This window comes from Trachurus trachurus (assembly GCF_905171665.1).
Source record: "Trachurus trachurus genome assembly, chromosome: 6".
NCBI lineage: Eukaryota > Metazoa > Chordata > Actinopteri > Carangiformes > Carangidae > Trachurus > Trachurus trachurus.
This window is the reverse complement of record NC_139897.1, coordinates 27,487,530-27,502,106: the sequence shown is the minus strand read 5'-3', so window position 1 is coordinate 27,502,106 and position 14,577 is coordinate 27,487,530. Positions and strand designations below refer to the sequence as shown.

The 14,577-nt window shown below is 43.1% G+C and overlaps 1 protein-coding gene across 2 annotated transcripts in view; it reads left to right on the top strand.

Moving 5' to 3' along the window:
- cep290 (centrosomal protein 290) overlaps window positions 1-14,577 on the top strand; it is a 49,224-nt gene that overhangs the window by 14,935 nt on the left and 19,712 nt on the right. For both annotated transcript variants that reach the window (XR_014595451.1, XM_083973839.1), the window contains exons 19-35: window positions 3,423-3,587; window positions 5,582-5,731; window positions 5,840-5,955; window positions 6,037-6,139; window positions 6,784-7,014; window positions 7,995-8,168; window positions 8,255-8,366; window positions 8,468-8,673; window positions 9,056-9,207; window positions 9,580-9,691; window positions 10,212-10,667; window positions 10,762-10,926; window positions 11,364-11,471; window positions 11,585-11,719; window positions 11,812-12,081; window positions 12,184-12,291; window positions 13,348-13,547. Coding sequence is in view for 1 of the 2 variants with exons in the window: in XM_083973839.1 (XP_083829965.1) it covers window positions 3,423-3,587; window positions 5,582-5,731; window positions 5,840-5,955; window positions 6,037-6,139; window positions 6,784-7,014; window positions 7,995-8,168; window positions 8,255-8,366; window positions 8,468-8,673; window positions 9,056-9,207; window positions 9,580-9,691; window positions 10,212-10,667; window positions 10,762-10,926; window positions 11,364-11,471; window positions 11,585-11,719; window positions 11,812-12,081; window positions 12,184-12,291; window positions 13,348-13,547 (2,963 nt within the window). In the remaining variant the exon portion in view is untranslated. The remainder of the gene's footprint in view (window positions 1-3,422; window positions 3,588-5,581; window positions 5,732-5,839; window positions 5,956-6,036; window positions 6,140-6,783; window positions 7,015-7,994; window positions 8,169-8,254; window positions 8,367-8,467; window positions 8,674-9,055; window positions 9,208-9,579; window positions 9,692-10,211; window positions 10,668-10,761; window positions 10,927-11,363; window positions 11,472-11,584; window positions 11,720-11,811; window positions 12,082-12,183; window positions 12,292-13,347; window positions 13,548-14,577) is intronic.

Below are 14,577 nucleotides of genomic sequence, written 5' to 3'. Positions count from 1 at the left end.
AGGATGAAGAGGAGGGGACCAAGCCCTGAACTCTGGGGGACACCTTGGGACACCTGGGGAGGAATTCAAGAGAGTGCAGTTCCAGTGATGTTTAGGGTGGAGGAAAGATTGGAGAGGAGGATGGAGTGACTGATGGTGTCGAAGGCTGCAGTGAGGTCGAGAAGGATGAGGATGGTGAGGTGGTCGGAGTCTGAGGCGAGGAGGATGTCATTGGTGATTTAAGAGCTGCCTGTATGTTGTCTATGGAATCCAAATTGAAATGGTTCAAATAGGTTGTTAGCTGAGATGGGTTTGAAATTGAAATTGTTCATGATGTTGGGACTGAGGCCAGGTTTCTTCAGGATGGGGGTGACAACAGCTTCATTGAAGGAGGGACAAAGCCTGAGGTGAGGGAGGTGTTGATAACTGAAGTGATGAGAGGAGTGATGATGGAGAGACAGTTGGGATGGGATCAAGCACGCAGGTTGAGGTTAATTCTTTAAGAAGAGTTGGGATGTCAGGATGAGTGGGTAGCGCCCCCCAAAAACGCCAAAATCCCCTGCAATATCCTCCTGTGGGTATTCACTCTTGTACTGAGCTCCAAGTGATGCCATGTGTGTGTCAGTCACAGGTGTATGACTGGTACCTGATTGGCGTCCAGACCTCAACCCAATGGGCTCTTTGCACAACTCCACTACTTCCTGAACTTAATGCTGCTCCTTCATTTCCTGTCTTACATTATTGGACAAACTGATTAATCCAGGTGTGTCTGAGGAGTCACAATGGTCAGACACACCTGGATGAATCCAATAATGTAAGACAGGAAATGAAGGAGCAGCATTAAGTTCAGGAAGTAGTGGAGTTGTGCAAAGAGCCCATTGAACTCTTGTGGGATCAGCTTGGGAGTTGCTGTACATGCTACAGTAACCAACACAACCACACTGGTTGACCTTCAACAACTCCTGGTTGATAGATAGTAAGATAGATACTATATACTTTACTGTCCCCTGGGGGTAAATTTGGCCTGGACTCAGCGTCGTCAGACCCTTCAACCACATACAAAGACCTGTAGGCTTCCAGACTTCCCCTGCCTCACCCAGGGGCGGGTCTGCCATGGTGGCATGGAGGGGCACCTGCCCGACCTAAAATCTGATTGGCCACCCTGTGTGCCCCCCCAATGGTCAATGACTTGTGGTCAATCACTGTGAAAAGCTCTTAACCACTCCTATGTTCAGTGTACAGAGCTACTGTATAAGCACTAACTTCTGACTATGGGCCGGATCTACTAAAGGTTTGTGTGTATAAAAACATGTTTGTGCGTGCAAACTTGATTACACGCGCAAACACATGCTGAAGCTGATCTACTAATCGGGTGCACCGAGGATTGCATCACTCAAACGGTCAAAATTGCACGTGCAATCCATTTAGCGTGTTTGCCTTAATGAATATGCAAATATGGGCGTTTCTGCCAGAACGTGCAAAATATTGGGAGGAGTAGATGCAGAAATATGCAAACATGCACAAATCAGAGGGTGGAGGAGGATGAAGAAGTTGCCTTAACTCTGGACTATAATCATGATTATGATGATAATTGGGGCAAAGATATATAGAAAACTTAAAAACTCTTTGAGAAATACAGAGGAATAAGCAGTTATTGACAATTCTCGCCTGGGCCCATGTTCCACTTTAAGGGCCACAATCATCCCTTATAGTAGGAAATTATGGGAAGATTATACATTTCCTGAATTGTTACAGTCCTGTGAGTATTTCAGTTTTTGTTATTTGTGTCAGTGCTGTTCCTACATTTCACAGTGCTATAAAAAAGACTACAGTTTAGGCGAAAATAGTGGAAAAATAGTTGTTGAGATAGATTGACCTTTGACCATGTGACCTTTATATTTTTTTTAGATAGGCTCAAAACTAGGTATGAAAGCTAGGATTATACACTTTAAAATGCTACCAAACATGCCCTCATAACATGAGTAAAGATCTGAAAATGAGCACAAAACAAGATATGCCCCCTGCGTTTAGAGGCCTATTTATTGCAGGGGGTTGATAACTTTATGAGCTGATAACTGTCATAAAGCTGCCACTTAGGATGGGTTATCATACCAAAATATAATCTATGGACATGTACCTTTTCAAAAAATGTTACTAGATTTTGCCCCCCTGAGTGGTACCAAAATCTGGTCTGGCCCATAGACTAGTTGTTTGGTTCAAGTGTGTTGGTTGGTAAGTGTGTTGGTGTGTGTAAATCGGTTAGCATTTATTTTTATATTGTACCCTGATACCCTGGTCCACCTGGGGGTGTAACATTATTCACTTTTCATGTAATTAACTTAAGATAGTATAGTAGTAGCCTATAACTAAAGTCTCCAATCTTGTTTAAGATACAGTTTATGTGCAAGAAATCATGCTTAATCCCATTTGGAATGCTAATGCTGAAAGTTCCGTTTTCTCTGATTTTGAGGTAGGACACTGGAAGACTTTGGTCATAGCAGGTGTAATCTTCTAGATAGAAAGGTCATCTTGGGCTTAAATTGAGTCTTACAAATGTGGGAAGTTTTTCATATCCATCTAAGGCAGTGATATGTATAATAAAATGCTTGAAAATGATCACATTTGATGACAATTTGTCAGGCGGAAACACATTTTTTTGTCTTTTGGGATAAACTGAGGGTGATATTTGAAAATAGAAAGGCAGTAAGCCCCAGAATATTATTCTGATAGTTTCCCCTATGTGTCAGGATACACCATGCAAAATTTCAGAGTTATCTGACCATGTATGCAGTTGCTGTACCCTAATATATGCCATTACATCATTTCGCCAGAAGCTTTTCCCCAAAAGGGGGTTTTTTGGCCCCTGGGGCCAAACGGCCCCTTGCTGGGGGTGGAGGTTATCAACTTGTGATGGCCCAATGTATGGGATAACAAGAAATAATAGTGAAAAAAAGGTAGCAAAAAACATCCTGAGGGGTGGACCTGGCTCCCGGCCTATATGAAACACAACCTGAAAATGATTTTTCCTGCACATTGAACCCAGTATAGTCCATAGAAGTTCAGTCATAGACATCTAGATACAATCATTAATGAGGGGCTCTCCTCCTTTACAGACTTACCAAAGTTTATTAAAAAGTAATCATGCACAATTTTGTTAATAATTGCACAGAAAATTCACCACAGTATCAGTTTGCACCTTGTACAGAACAAAGTACAAAGTCTGCTGAAAACAATGGACTCAGGTATTTCAATGTCTTTTGCCAGTTGGTGATGCAGAGGGCTTGTTACATAGCAACTCCATAAACAATGAGAGTAGTGAGACATTTAGTGGATGATGGTGCGCTGTGAGATGTTTAATGTTGACTAATGATCTTTTCTATTTCACAGACTGGTTCTATAGTTGTAGATTTGTTTTAATGGTTTTCTTTCTTCACGTCCCTCAGGTGACCAATGTGGACAACATGAGCGGCCAGTCTGAGTCAGCCCTTCACCTCAAGGCCCAAATACATCAGCTAGTCGGGAGAAACGAAGAACTGAGGCAGGAGCTGAAATCGGCGCGAGAGGAAGCGACGAATAGCTTCGGCCAGATCGCCAGAGCCAGAGAAAAGGTAAATCCAGACGGTGTGGTGTCAAGACAGTGAAAAAAATACTGTTGTTGTTTATATTGTGATGCGTTATAGGGATAGTTCAACATTTTGGCAAATTGGCCCATTGCCATAATCCCTATTGTTTTAGCAGTAGGTTTGTTACCTTTAATTGTCGGTGCAAGCTATTTTTAGAACGGTGGAGCAGAGCCGTGAGCTGCTCAGAGCTACGCTACGGAGGCTCATGTGATTTCTTGGTTTCCCTCAACAAACTCATCAAATACACAATCCAACAACTCCAAAACGCTCTGGTGGACAAGTTGTGACCTGCACATTCACCACACTATGAGATAATAACAGGACGTTAGGAGACTGAGTTGTTTTCGAGACTGTTTGCTGTAAAACTGCCCCTGACAGGAATGCACATCAGCTGTTTTGCATGAATTTTCCTCGAAAACGACTCTGTCTGGTAACATTCTGTCATTATCTCATAGCGTGGTGAATGTGCAGGTCACAGCTTGTCCACAACAGCGTTTTGGAGTTGTTGGATTTTGTATTTGATGAGTTGATAATGAGGGAAACCAAGAAATCCCATGAGCCTCCGTAGCGTAGCTGTGAGCAGTTTGCGGCTCTGCTCCGCCGTTCTAAAAATAGCTTGCACCGACAATTAAAGGTAACGAACCTACTGCTATGACTATAGGGATTATGGCAATGGGCCAATTTGCCAAAATGTTGAACTATCCCTTTAACTCGCGTGTATGTGTTCATGTGCAGGGGGGCATTTGCCTTATTTGGCAAGAATACAGAGCAATTTTGGTCACCTCACTAGATTTTTATGGCCACATGTTTAAATATGATTTGTCAAGTCGTTCACAGTCAAACAGTCACTAAACGCTGGTTACACAAGGCCAACTGCAAATGTTTACAGCTGTGTGTCGCAATTCTGTTTCCCACAGCATAAACATCTCACATGAAAGTAGTTGACCACACGCATTTACTAATTTACATAATGATGATTTACAGAGACAGTGGCAACGCCTGACATGCTCTCTCCGAGGGTAATTACTAGCATGACTACAGCATTTCTCCATCGAATCCGTCTTTGCTGGTTTTACATGTGCTGCTTCTGTTTCATATAACAAGAAGTAAACAGACTCCTTGGCCTGCGTTCGATGTTCGGCATTTAAAGTGACGGAACATAAATGAGAAGTCATGTTTAATAGAAACCGTGTTTTTCAGAGCACGGCCAGATCCCGGATCGTAAAAAGGAGAAGAACGTTTCATATATCAAAGCTTCAGTTCTTTACTTTTATTCTGCTGCATCAATCTCTGTCTTTTTACAGTCTTTTGGGGTTTTTTTCCCGCTCTATGGTCCGGTTCACTGCTCTCACATAACATTTTGCATTTTATTATAATTCAATTTTATGTTTCACATTGAATCTATTGGAAAGTCACTGGAATTTTTATGGCAGTCACCTAATCTTAATCTCAGAACAAAACTGCTGTTTGTCATGACAACTACTCACGCTCATCCAGTCCCTATTGTTAAATATTATTTATTCAGATTTTTTTTTTTTTTTTTCATTTTTATTTGTTCCATGCATGGACATTTTTATTTAATCATACATTATTGACAAAATGATGATAGATTGTAATTCACACATTCTATGCATGGAAAGGAGCAGGATGAAAAAAACTCATTTTTTCCCACACTTACTCAATTCATTTTAAAATTAGAAATAGATGATCTGCCAGTTATTCTTGTAAATATCATTAAAAAAAACACAAGCACTCAATTATGGCCGATGACTTCCCATTAATAACATTAGTAACTACCTGCACATTTCACATGGACTTTGAATTTTTTCTTTGTATCTTTTCTTAAACTCTGATATGTTCATACATCTTTTTATATCATTATGTTATTATATGGGAGGAAGTCATAATTACGCGCAAATGACACTCCTGATGACACTGAAGTTGGTGTGGCTGTGATTTTCTTTGTCTCTGCTCGTCAGGTGAGCCAGCTGGAAGGCCAGTTGGAGCTGCACAGGAAGTCGAGCGACGGCGGCGTGGCCCTCCGACCTCTGACCCTCCCCGATGGCCTGGGGCCCAGCAGCACCGAGGTCATTAGCTCCCTCAACGAGTACGCTGTGCGTCTTCTTCAGGTCAGTGCAGCACCGTCTTATCGAGACCTGGGTGGGAAGACCTGTTGATCAACTGTGTCTCTAGTGTGATTTAATCATTCGCTGTCATGTAATACTTTAATCGATTAGGAGCTGAAAAACAAGGAGGAACAAATCAAGAAACTTGCAGGAACTCTGGAGGGATACAAGGAGAGGTTTGCTGTCATCAGCCACCAACAGGGACTGCTCTATAAAGAATACCTGAGGTGGGTTGACAAGAGAATTTGACATCTGTCTTGAAGTGCAAAGCGTGAAAAAAATCTCAAATGTGTGTTTTTCTTGCCCAGTGAGACGGCGGAGTGGCAGAAGGAGAGAGCCACGCTGACCGAGGTGAAGGACAAGCTGGAGGAGCAGAAGCAGGTGGACTCTGTTAAAATCCAAGAGTTCAATGTAAGTCAGACGAGTAAATGTTTTCCATTGTTTGTGGTATTTAGCGCCGCGGGAAGCACCGCACTTACCGAGTGGTTTGAAAACACTCTCTTTAATATTCAAAAACCCACAAGATGGAACTAAATAGATTACAGATAAATCTCCTCCACGTTGTTGTGTCTCTCACTGAGGTTTTCCTCCGAATTGATAAATGTGAAACATGCATGAGGGAAACAGGCCTCATGCTCTTCCAGTTAAAGGTGCTCATATGTAAGTTGTTTTCCCTGTTTGATGTGGTTTCGTGTCAGGAGTCGGTGGTGATGGTGATGGTGATGATAATGGTCGCTTTGGCAAGAGCTTTGGCACATTGTTGCATTTATTTTTAAGGTTAAAAAGAGCATAGACTGGACACTACTGTGACTCACTACTGTAAAATGGTCTTATTAGCTGGTCCAGCATGTGAACTTAAAAGTTAAGAGAGTTAAAATTGGTGTTTCCATTCCACCACTGAGCCTTGAGAGTCCTGACAGGCACAGATAAACCTCAGAAGAACTTTTTAAAAGCTTTAGCGATACATTACTTTGCTTCGCTGTGCTTATCTGACTTCGTAGCGAGTTTTCACCTCCTTAAATTCATAAGAACACCTGTCTTGTGTCTGTTATCAGGAGCTGCTGGACACTCTTCAAAAGGACCCGGAGGAAATCAGGAGACAGTTGAGTGAGGCGCTGCGGAAGCTCACGGTGCTGAAGGTCAACGAGAAGAAGCTCACGCGGCGCTACACCACGCTGCTGGAGCAGGAGCAGCACCTCCGCAAGGAGAACAACAAGCTGAAGGACGAGAGCAGCCACATGCAGGCGGCGGTCACGCAGAGGATGGGCTACCTGCAGAGATACAAGGTGAGATCCAAAGGGTTAAATTAGCCCAGTAAACTGTAAAACAAAACAAACTCTAGTGTCTGTCTCCCGTATTATATTTTTATAAAATAACTTTTTTTTAAAAATAGGGAAATCAGCAGCACAGAGAAACAAAGAAAACTCATCAAGTGCAAAAGACGGAGTGAAAAATATGAAGGACTTCTACTATACAGGAGCATCTAGAATCTGTAAACTTGTCTTATTCTCTCATACTTTTATGAGAGCTCATGGACATTATAATTGGTTGTAGAGATTGTAGACTCCAGTAAGAGTGACAGCAGCTGCAGCAGAAACCGTTTTAATGATTTGTCTTTGACTTGAAACTTAAAGGGATAGTTCAACATTTTGGCAAATTGGCCCATTGCCATAATCCCTATAGTTTTAGGAGTAGGTTTGTTACCTTTAATTGTCAGTGCAAGCTATTTTTAGAACGGTAAATTCACGCAAAACTGCTGATGCGCGTTTCCGTCGGGGGCAGTTTTTCAGCAAGCAGTATCTGCATTTGCCTCAAAAACAACTCTGTCTGGTAATGTTCTGTTATTATCTCATAGTGTGGTGAATGTGCAGGTCACAACTTGTCCACCAGAGCGTTTTGGAGTTGTTACATTGTGTATTTGATGAGTTTGATGAGGGAAACCAAGAAATCCCATTAGCCTCCGTAGCGTAGCTCTGAGCAGCTCACGGCTCTGCTCCGCCGTTCTAAAAAATAGCTTGCACCGACAATTAAAGGTAACAAACCTGCTGCTATGACTATAGGGATTATGGCAATGGGCAAATTTGCCAAAATGTTGAACTATCCCTTTAAGTCAACACATTTGCTATTGTGACATGCGCAGGCTGGAATATGTGAGTAACACAATCACGTCACTTCCTTTTAAAGAATCAAAAGTAAAACATGTGTTTGACATCGGCCATCATTCCCACTAAGCCACGACTTTACCTTTTTGTCTTGTCTTCTATAGGAAATGGCTGCATATAAGATCGCGGCGCTGCAGAAGGCCTTGGACGACAGCGTGCCCTCATCAGACCTGGAGAAGGCCAACAGACAGTACACAGAGCTCACAGTCAAATACAGAGACATGCTGCAGAGGGACGGCCGCCTCATACAGAGGACCACCAACCTGGAACATTTGGAGGTATTTTCATTACACCTTCAATGCAACACATTTATTTTTGGGGTAGTTCGCAGTCGACTAACTGTAACATTTTTTTCCTGTCTCAGGCTGAGAACGAGTCTCTCCAGGAGCAGATCTCTGCCATGAAGAAAGAACTGGAGATCACAAAGGAAAAACTGAATACCTTAGAGCAAGCATGGGGGAGCGGCGGCTCAGTTGGTAAACGATCAACGACTATAATAGATTTTTATTTGTTTTTGAATCCTAGTTTATGGATCTCACCTTTTAAATTGTGTTTTTTTTTCCCCCCGTAATGTTAGGAGGTGAAAATGCGATGGACAAAGCCGACAAGGCGATGGCCAACAACGAGATGGTATCTGCCGCCAGACGGATCACCACTCTGGAGATGAAGGAGCTGAACGAGAGGCAGAGAGCCGAGCATGCCCACAAAATGTACGAGCATCTGAAGAATTCTCTCCGGCAAGTGGAGGAGCGCAACGTGGAGCTGGAGTCCAAGTTTGCAGAGGTAGGAGGCCAAGGAAAACGAGAGATAAGTTCTTGTTTCTCTCTCATGCTTCAGACTTGAGTTTTTTTAAAGGGGCGTCAATGTGATTGTTTTTTATGTAAGATCCTTAGATATGAAATCAAGGTCACCTGGCAGACATACAGTCTCACAATAAAAATAAAAAAAACTCTTTTGAGAGTGTTCACATGAAGAATCTTGTTTTATGTGATACAGAGCTTGTTTAGAAATGATCTTTTTGTTTTACTGTCTCACCATGTTGGCTCACAACCCCGGCCAATACAAAGCGGTTACGTGAACAGCTCTGAACATTTACATTTCAAGGTCTTTTATTTAAAGGATCTTATCAAGCAGTAATAACCTTGTGTTTCTTTTCCCCCCACAGCTGACCAAGATGAATGTGGAGGCGCAGAGGGTGGAGCGGGAGCTGAGAGATGAGCTGTCGAACAGCATCGGCAAAGCCGTGAGCGACGCTGACAGAGCCAGGATTACAGAGCTGGAGAAGGCCGAGGCCGAGCTGCGCATTGAAGTTTCTAAGTAGGTTTGACAATGTGCAGAGCCGGGAGTGATCAGTAAAGGTCTTATCGTGAAAATATATGTGCAGGTGCAGGTAAGTGATATGAACTGTGAATGCAATGTTCATCAATAATTAATAAAACCTTCAAATGGCTGTGATGATAAATAAAGTAGGAGAATTTAACCTTTGGGCAAATATTTGGCCTGATAAGTTATTTTATTGATACTCACATTACACAAACTGAGCACCATTCAAAATTTATTTAACGCTTTTAGTCCAACTGCATTTTCAAAGATGCTAAAAACGTCCCTTTGGCTTTGTTTTTATTGTTTAAAATGAAATGTGTGAATAAAGATTTTAATATGTTTGTGTTGCTGTTTGTTTTGGTTCAGGCTTCAGGAGGTGTCTGATGTGGCCATGATGCAGGTTTCTGCTCTACAGGCCAGACAACAGTCCAAAGAGAAGGAGGTAGAAACTTTGAGGAGACAGATAATGGAGTACCAGGTAACTGGGTGTTATCTTTTTATATTTTATTAAACTTAGGAAGGTTGTAAGTGGTTTCACTTTATCTTATTGATATATCAGGGGCCAATCAGATGTATTTATGAAGAGACGGTCATGTCCAACCTTTGATTCTTCATTAAAGATTTCAACTTGATGTAGCGTAAAATTTCATTTTTCTTTCCTTCTTTCCTTCCTTTCAAGACTCTCATGGTCACCTTACATAAAAAAAAACACATAAACAGCTCTGACAAACAAGAATAAAAACAATTAAAATACAAATAAATAAAACACATAACCAAACACACAAACCAGAATGTGAAATATTATGAGGGGTTAGCCAGTCTGAACCGGTGTGTTTTGAGAAATAAACGTAACTTTCTCTCACCTTTTATCCACTGATAAGTAACATTATTTTATTGTAGTTTATTCTCAAATTCATGGAAATAACTAGTTATGTTATATTGTTTTTAAATGTTTCAATATTCCAGCTCTGTAAAGTCTTGTTGTCTCTTTCCCTCAGTCCCAGTCAGACGAGAAGGCTCTGATCGCGAAGCTCCACCAGCACGGCGTCGCTCTGCAGCTCAGCGAGTCGGCCGCTCTGGCCAAGCTGGAGGCCGCCACCGCTCGCATCCGACAGCTGGAGGCCCACAAGCTGCGCGCCGAACAGCGGATCGACGCCGGCGAGCGCACGCTTTTCCTCGCCCGCCAGGAGGGCAGAAATCGCTCCAAGCACCTACGGCAGACCATCCAGTCGCTGCGACGGCAGTTCGCCGGGGCGCTGCCGCTGGCCCAGCAGGAGAAGCTCTCGGTGACCATGGTGAGCCTCCAGGAGGACAGAGGCAAGGCCCAGGAGGAGAAGATGAAGGCAGAGAAGGAGAGGAGGAGGGCGGAGAGCAAGGCCGACGAGCTGGAGCTGAGGCTGAAAGGTCTGGAGGAGCTCATCTCAACGCTGAAGGACGTGAAAGGAGCCCAGAAGGTCAGAGGGGAAAACATGGAAACACGCTGCAGGTGAAGAATTACTACACTCTTTATCTTCTGCAGCTTCTTCTTGATTGACGTTTAACCCTCAGGTCACCGAGTGGCACAAGAAGATGGAGGAAGCTCGGCTGCAGGAGCTGAGGAAAGGGAGGGAGCTGGTGGTCCAGAAGGAGGAGATCAGGTTCCTGAAGAAGCTGGTGGAGGAGCAGGAGCGAACCATCCGCTCGCTGGAGGAGGACGTTGTGCAGCATAACACAGTGAGAGGAAACAAAACTCAGAGTTGGAAATAGATTCAGTGATTTATGTAGAGAAATGTGTCAGGAAGTATTTAACTAACAATTATTTCATTGTCAATTAATCTGTCAATTATTTAGATGATTAATCGGTTAGTTGTTTGGTCAATAAAATGTAAAAAAAAATGTTGAAAAATGTCAAACTACAAGATGACGTCCTCAAATCTCTTGGTTTTTTTTTGTCGCAAACCAAGAGATACTTAGTTTATTGTCGTAAAGGAACAAAAAAACAGAAATATTCACATTTAAGAAACTGAAATCAGAGAATTATGACTTTTTTTCTTCAAAAACTACCCAAAACCAATTATTCAATTATGAAAATAGTTGACGATTAATTTAATAATCAATTATTGCGCGATTAATTGATTAATTGTCTACGTCCGTCTCTTTATCACGTCAAGCTTCAAGAAGAACGGCAGCTCGTCTGGGATCAGCGAGAGGTGGAGCTGGAGCGCCAGGTGGACCAGTATGAGAAGCACCAGAGTGACATTCTGAGCGGTGTGGACAAGGTGAATCAATATAAGTTATAAATCAATAAATAAATCAAGACAAATTCAGTGTTAAATGTAGCAATAGTTACATTTTCCATGTTGCTAATGGCGATAACTGTGGTTGTGTTCAGCTGGAGGAAGGCTCTGCAGCGCTACCCGACCCCAGTCTGCCTCTGGCTCATCAGTTAGAGTTCGCTTTGGGTAAAATCCGAGAGCACGTCCGCACCATCCTGGACACGCAGGCGGCTTGCAAAAGCCTGGACGAGGTTCAGTATTGTTCTTTTACTTTCACGTGTGTTTTTCCCTTTTGAATTGAACCCATATCACATTGTGTGCGTGAACTCTGCCCCGCGTGCAGAAGCTGAAGGAGAAAGAAGCAGCTCTGTGGAAGGCAGAGCAGAACATCGTGTCCAGGGACAGAGTGATCAACGAGCTGCGGCTCCGGCTCCCGGCCGCCGCCAACAGAGAGCGCCTGCTGGCCGACCTCGCCAAGCACGAGGAGGGCCAGGCGGAGAGCCAGCCGGCGCTCAGGGTCGCGCACCAGACCATCAAAGACCTGCAGGGTCGACTCGACAAGAAAGAAGACGTGCTCAAGAAATACCAGAAGCAGCTGGTTCAAGCCCGACAGGTAGACTCGCCCGGAGATGATTCCTAATAAACGAAAAAAACTTCAGATTTGATTCCCGTGTTGCTTCTTTATGTCATTTTAACTACAACTTGTGGATCACAGGAGCAAGAGGAGATGATTAAGAGACACCAGGAGGAGTTAAAGCTACTACATCAGAAGCTGGACCTGCACACTGACACCTCGCTGGACCGGTTCAAACAGACCGCAATGGTATTCACTGTGTTTTGTTTTGCTTTTTTTTTGTCCAACTTAAACAGCTCTGACTGTTTGCATTAACTCCACGCTGCATACCAAACTACTTACACATGTGAGATGGTTGGAAAATAGACTTGAAGAGTGAACTTATGCTTTTGGCTCCATGTACGAATGCGTAGAGCAAGTGAAACGCCAACGCCCACTGTGGGGTCTGTGTTTTTGTTTGGATAAGATGAGTATCTGTTCAGTGAGCTGCTCGAGATGAACATCCGAAAAACATGACCTCCTGGGAAACTAGATAAGGCAACACGACGACAGCAAGTCATATTCATATAGATGACTAGATATGTCTCTTTTCTGCATGTTGAGTGATAATTGAGTGTAATGTACAAGATATTACTTTAAAGGGATAGTTCAACATTTAGGCAAATTGGCCCATTGCCATAATCCCTGTAGTCTTATGAGTAGGTTCATCACCTTTAATTGTCAGTGCAAGCTGTTTTTCGATCAGCGGAGCAGAGCCCTGACCTGCTCAGAGCTACGCTACGGAGGCTAATGGGATTTCTTGGTTTCCCTCATCAAACTCATCAAATACACAATCCAACAACTCCAAAACGCTCTGGTGGACAAGTTGTGACCTGCACATTCACCACGCTATGAGATAATAACAGAACGTTACGAGACAAAAACCACTGATGCGCGATCCTGTTTTGGGGCAGTTTTCCATCAAGCAGTCTCTGTATTTGCCTAAAAAAACAACTCTGTCTGGTAACGTTCTGTTATTATCTCATAGCGTGGTGAATGTGCAGGTCACAACTTGTCCACCAAAGCGTTTTGGAGTTGTTGGATTGTGTATTTGATGAGTTTGATGAAGGAAACCAAGAAATCCCATTAGCCTCCGTAGCGTAGCTCTGAGCAGCTCACGGCTCTGCTCCGCCGTTCTAAAAATAGCTTGCACCAACAATTAAAGGTAACAAACCTACAGCTAAATCTATAGGGATTATGGCAATGGGCCAATTTGCCAAAATGTTGAACTACCCCTTTAATGTTTTCTCTTTTTTTTTTGTCCAGGAGCTGATGAAGAAGCCTACCATCCGGGTGCCAACCTCCAAACATCTGGAGCGTCTGGCCGAGCTGGAGCAGATCGTGGCCGAGCAGGACCTCTCGCTCTCCTCGGCGGCGGAGAAGCTGAAGATGACCACGGCTGAGCTGGAGCGGCAGAGGAGCGCCATGGAAGCACAGGCTAAGAAACACGCCGACGAGATGTCAAAGTGATTATACCACCCCCACCCCGTAACCCCAGCCCGCCGTGGCTTTTTCTGAGTTTGAACCCACTGTGGTCGAACCGTGACGATTACATTAAAGAAGACTCTTTATTCTAATCCTTACATTTCCTTTATCTTAACTGCGTAACTGAGCAGCAGAACGTGAAACTGATATTCCACCGTTACACCTTCATTGATCAGACATAGAGCTAAATGATAATATCAGGCAGTGAGGAGGAGTGAGATGATTTTAACAGCGTTAAAGCTACTTAAGAGGGCGCGCAAGGAAACTGGGCTGTGGGGGGTTAAAAGTTAATAGGATTTCAGATGTGTGTCTCAGGTCTATGAGTACACAACAGATGTCATCAAAAGGTCAAGTCAGTTTTATGATCTCATAGCATCAAATAGGAATATATATATTGTATAACTCATTATGATCAATGAGAATAATATTAATGATCATGATTCAGTGGCAGAGAAAACAGCCCCATGATAGAAAGAGAGAGAGAGAGAAGAAGGAGAAGCGTAGTAGCTTGTATGAATGGGATTTCACTGTATATACAATAGATGGAGAGAGGATGATATGGCCTGTAGCAGCGTAACTGGAAGATATTTCATGGTTAACATGTACAACCTCATATACAGTGGGGAAAATAAGTATTTGATCCCCTGCTGATTTTGTAAGTTTGCTCCACGACAAAGAAATGGATGGTCTCTACAGTAGTTCTTATGTTAAGTTTATTTTAATAGAGAGACAGAATAAGTGAAATAAGGGCAAAAAATCTGAAGCAGCTTAGCGCGTCGCCTTTAATGCCAATTAAAGGTTCCGACCTCCGTGACAGGATGTGATGTCGATCTAATGAGTCGAGTCCAACGTCCAAATCTCTGTTTAAATCCTCAAATAAAGTGCAGAGAGTCACACTATTCATCACCACCACCAGCAGCTTGCATGGAGAAAATTAGGTCTATCTTGGGCGGCTTTGGTTGGTTGGTGCCACCTAATAAACTAAAACAGTGTGTATCAGCAGCTTCACCT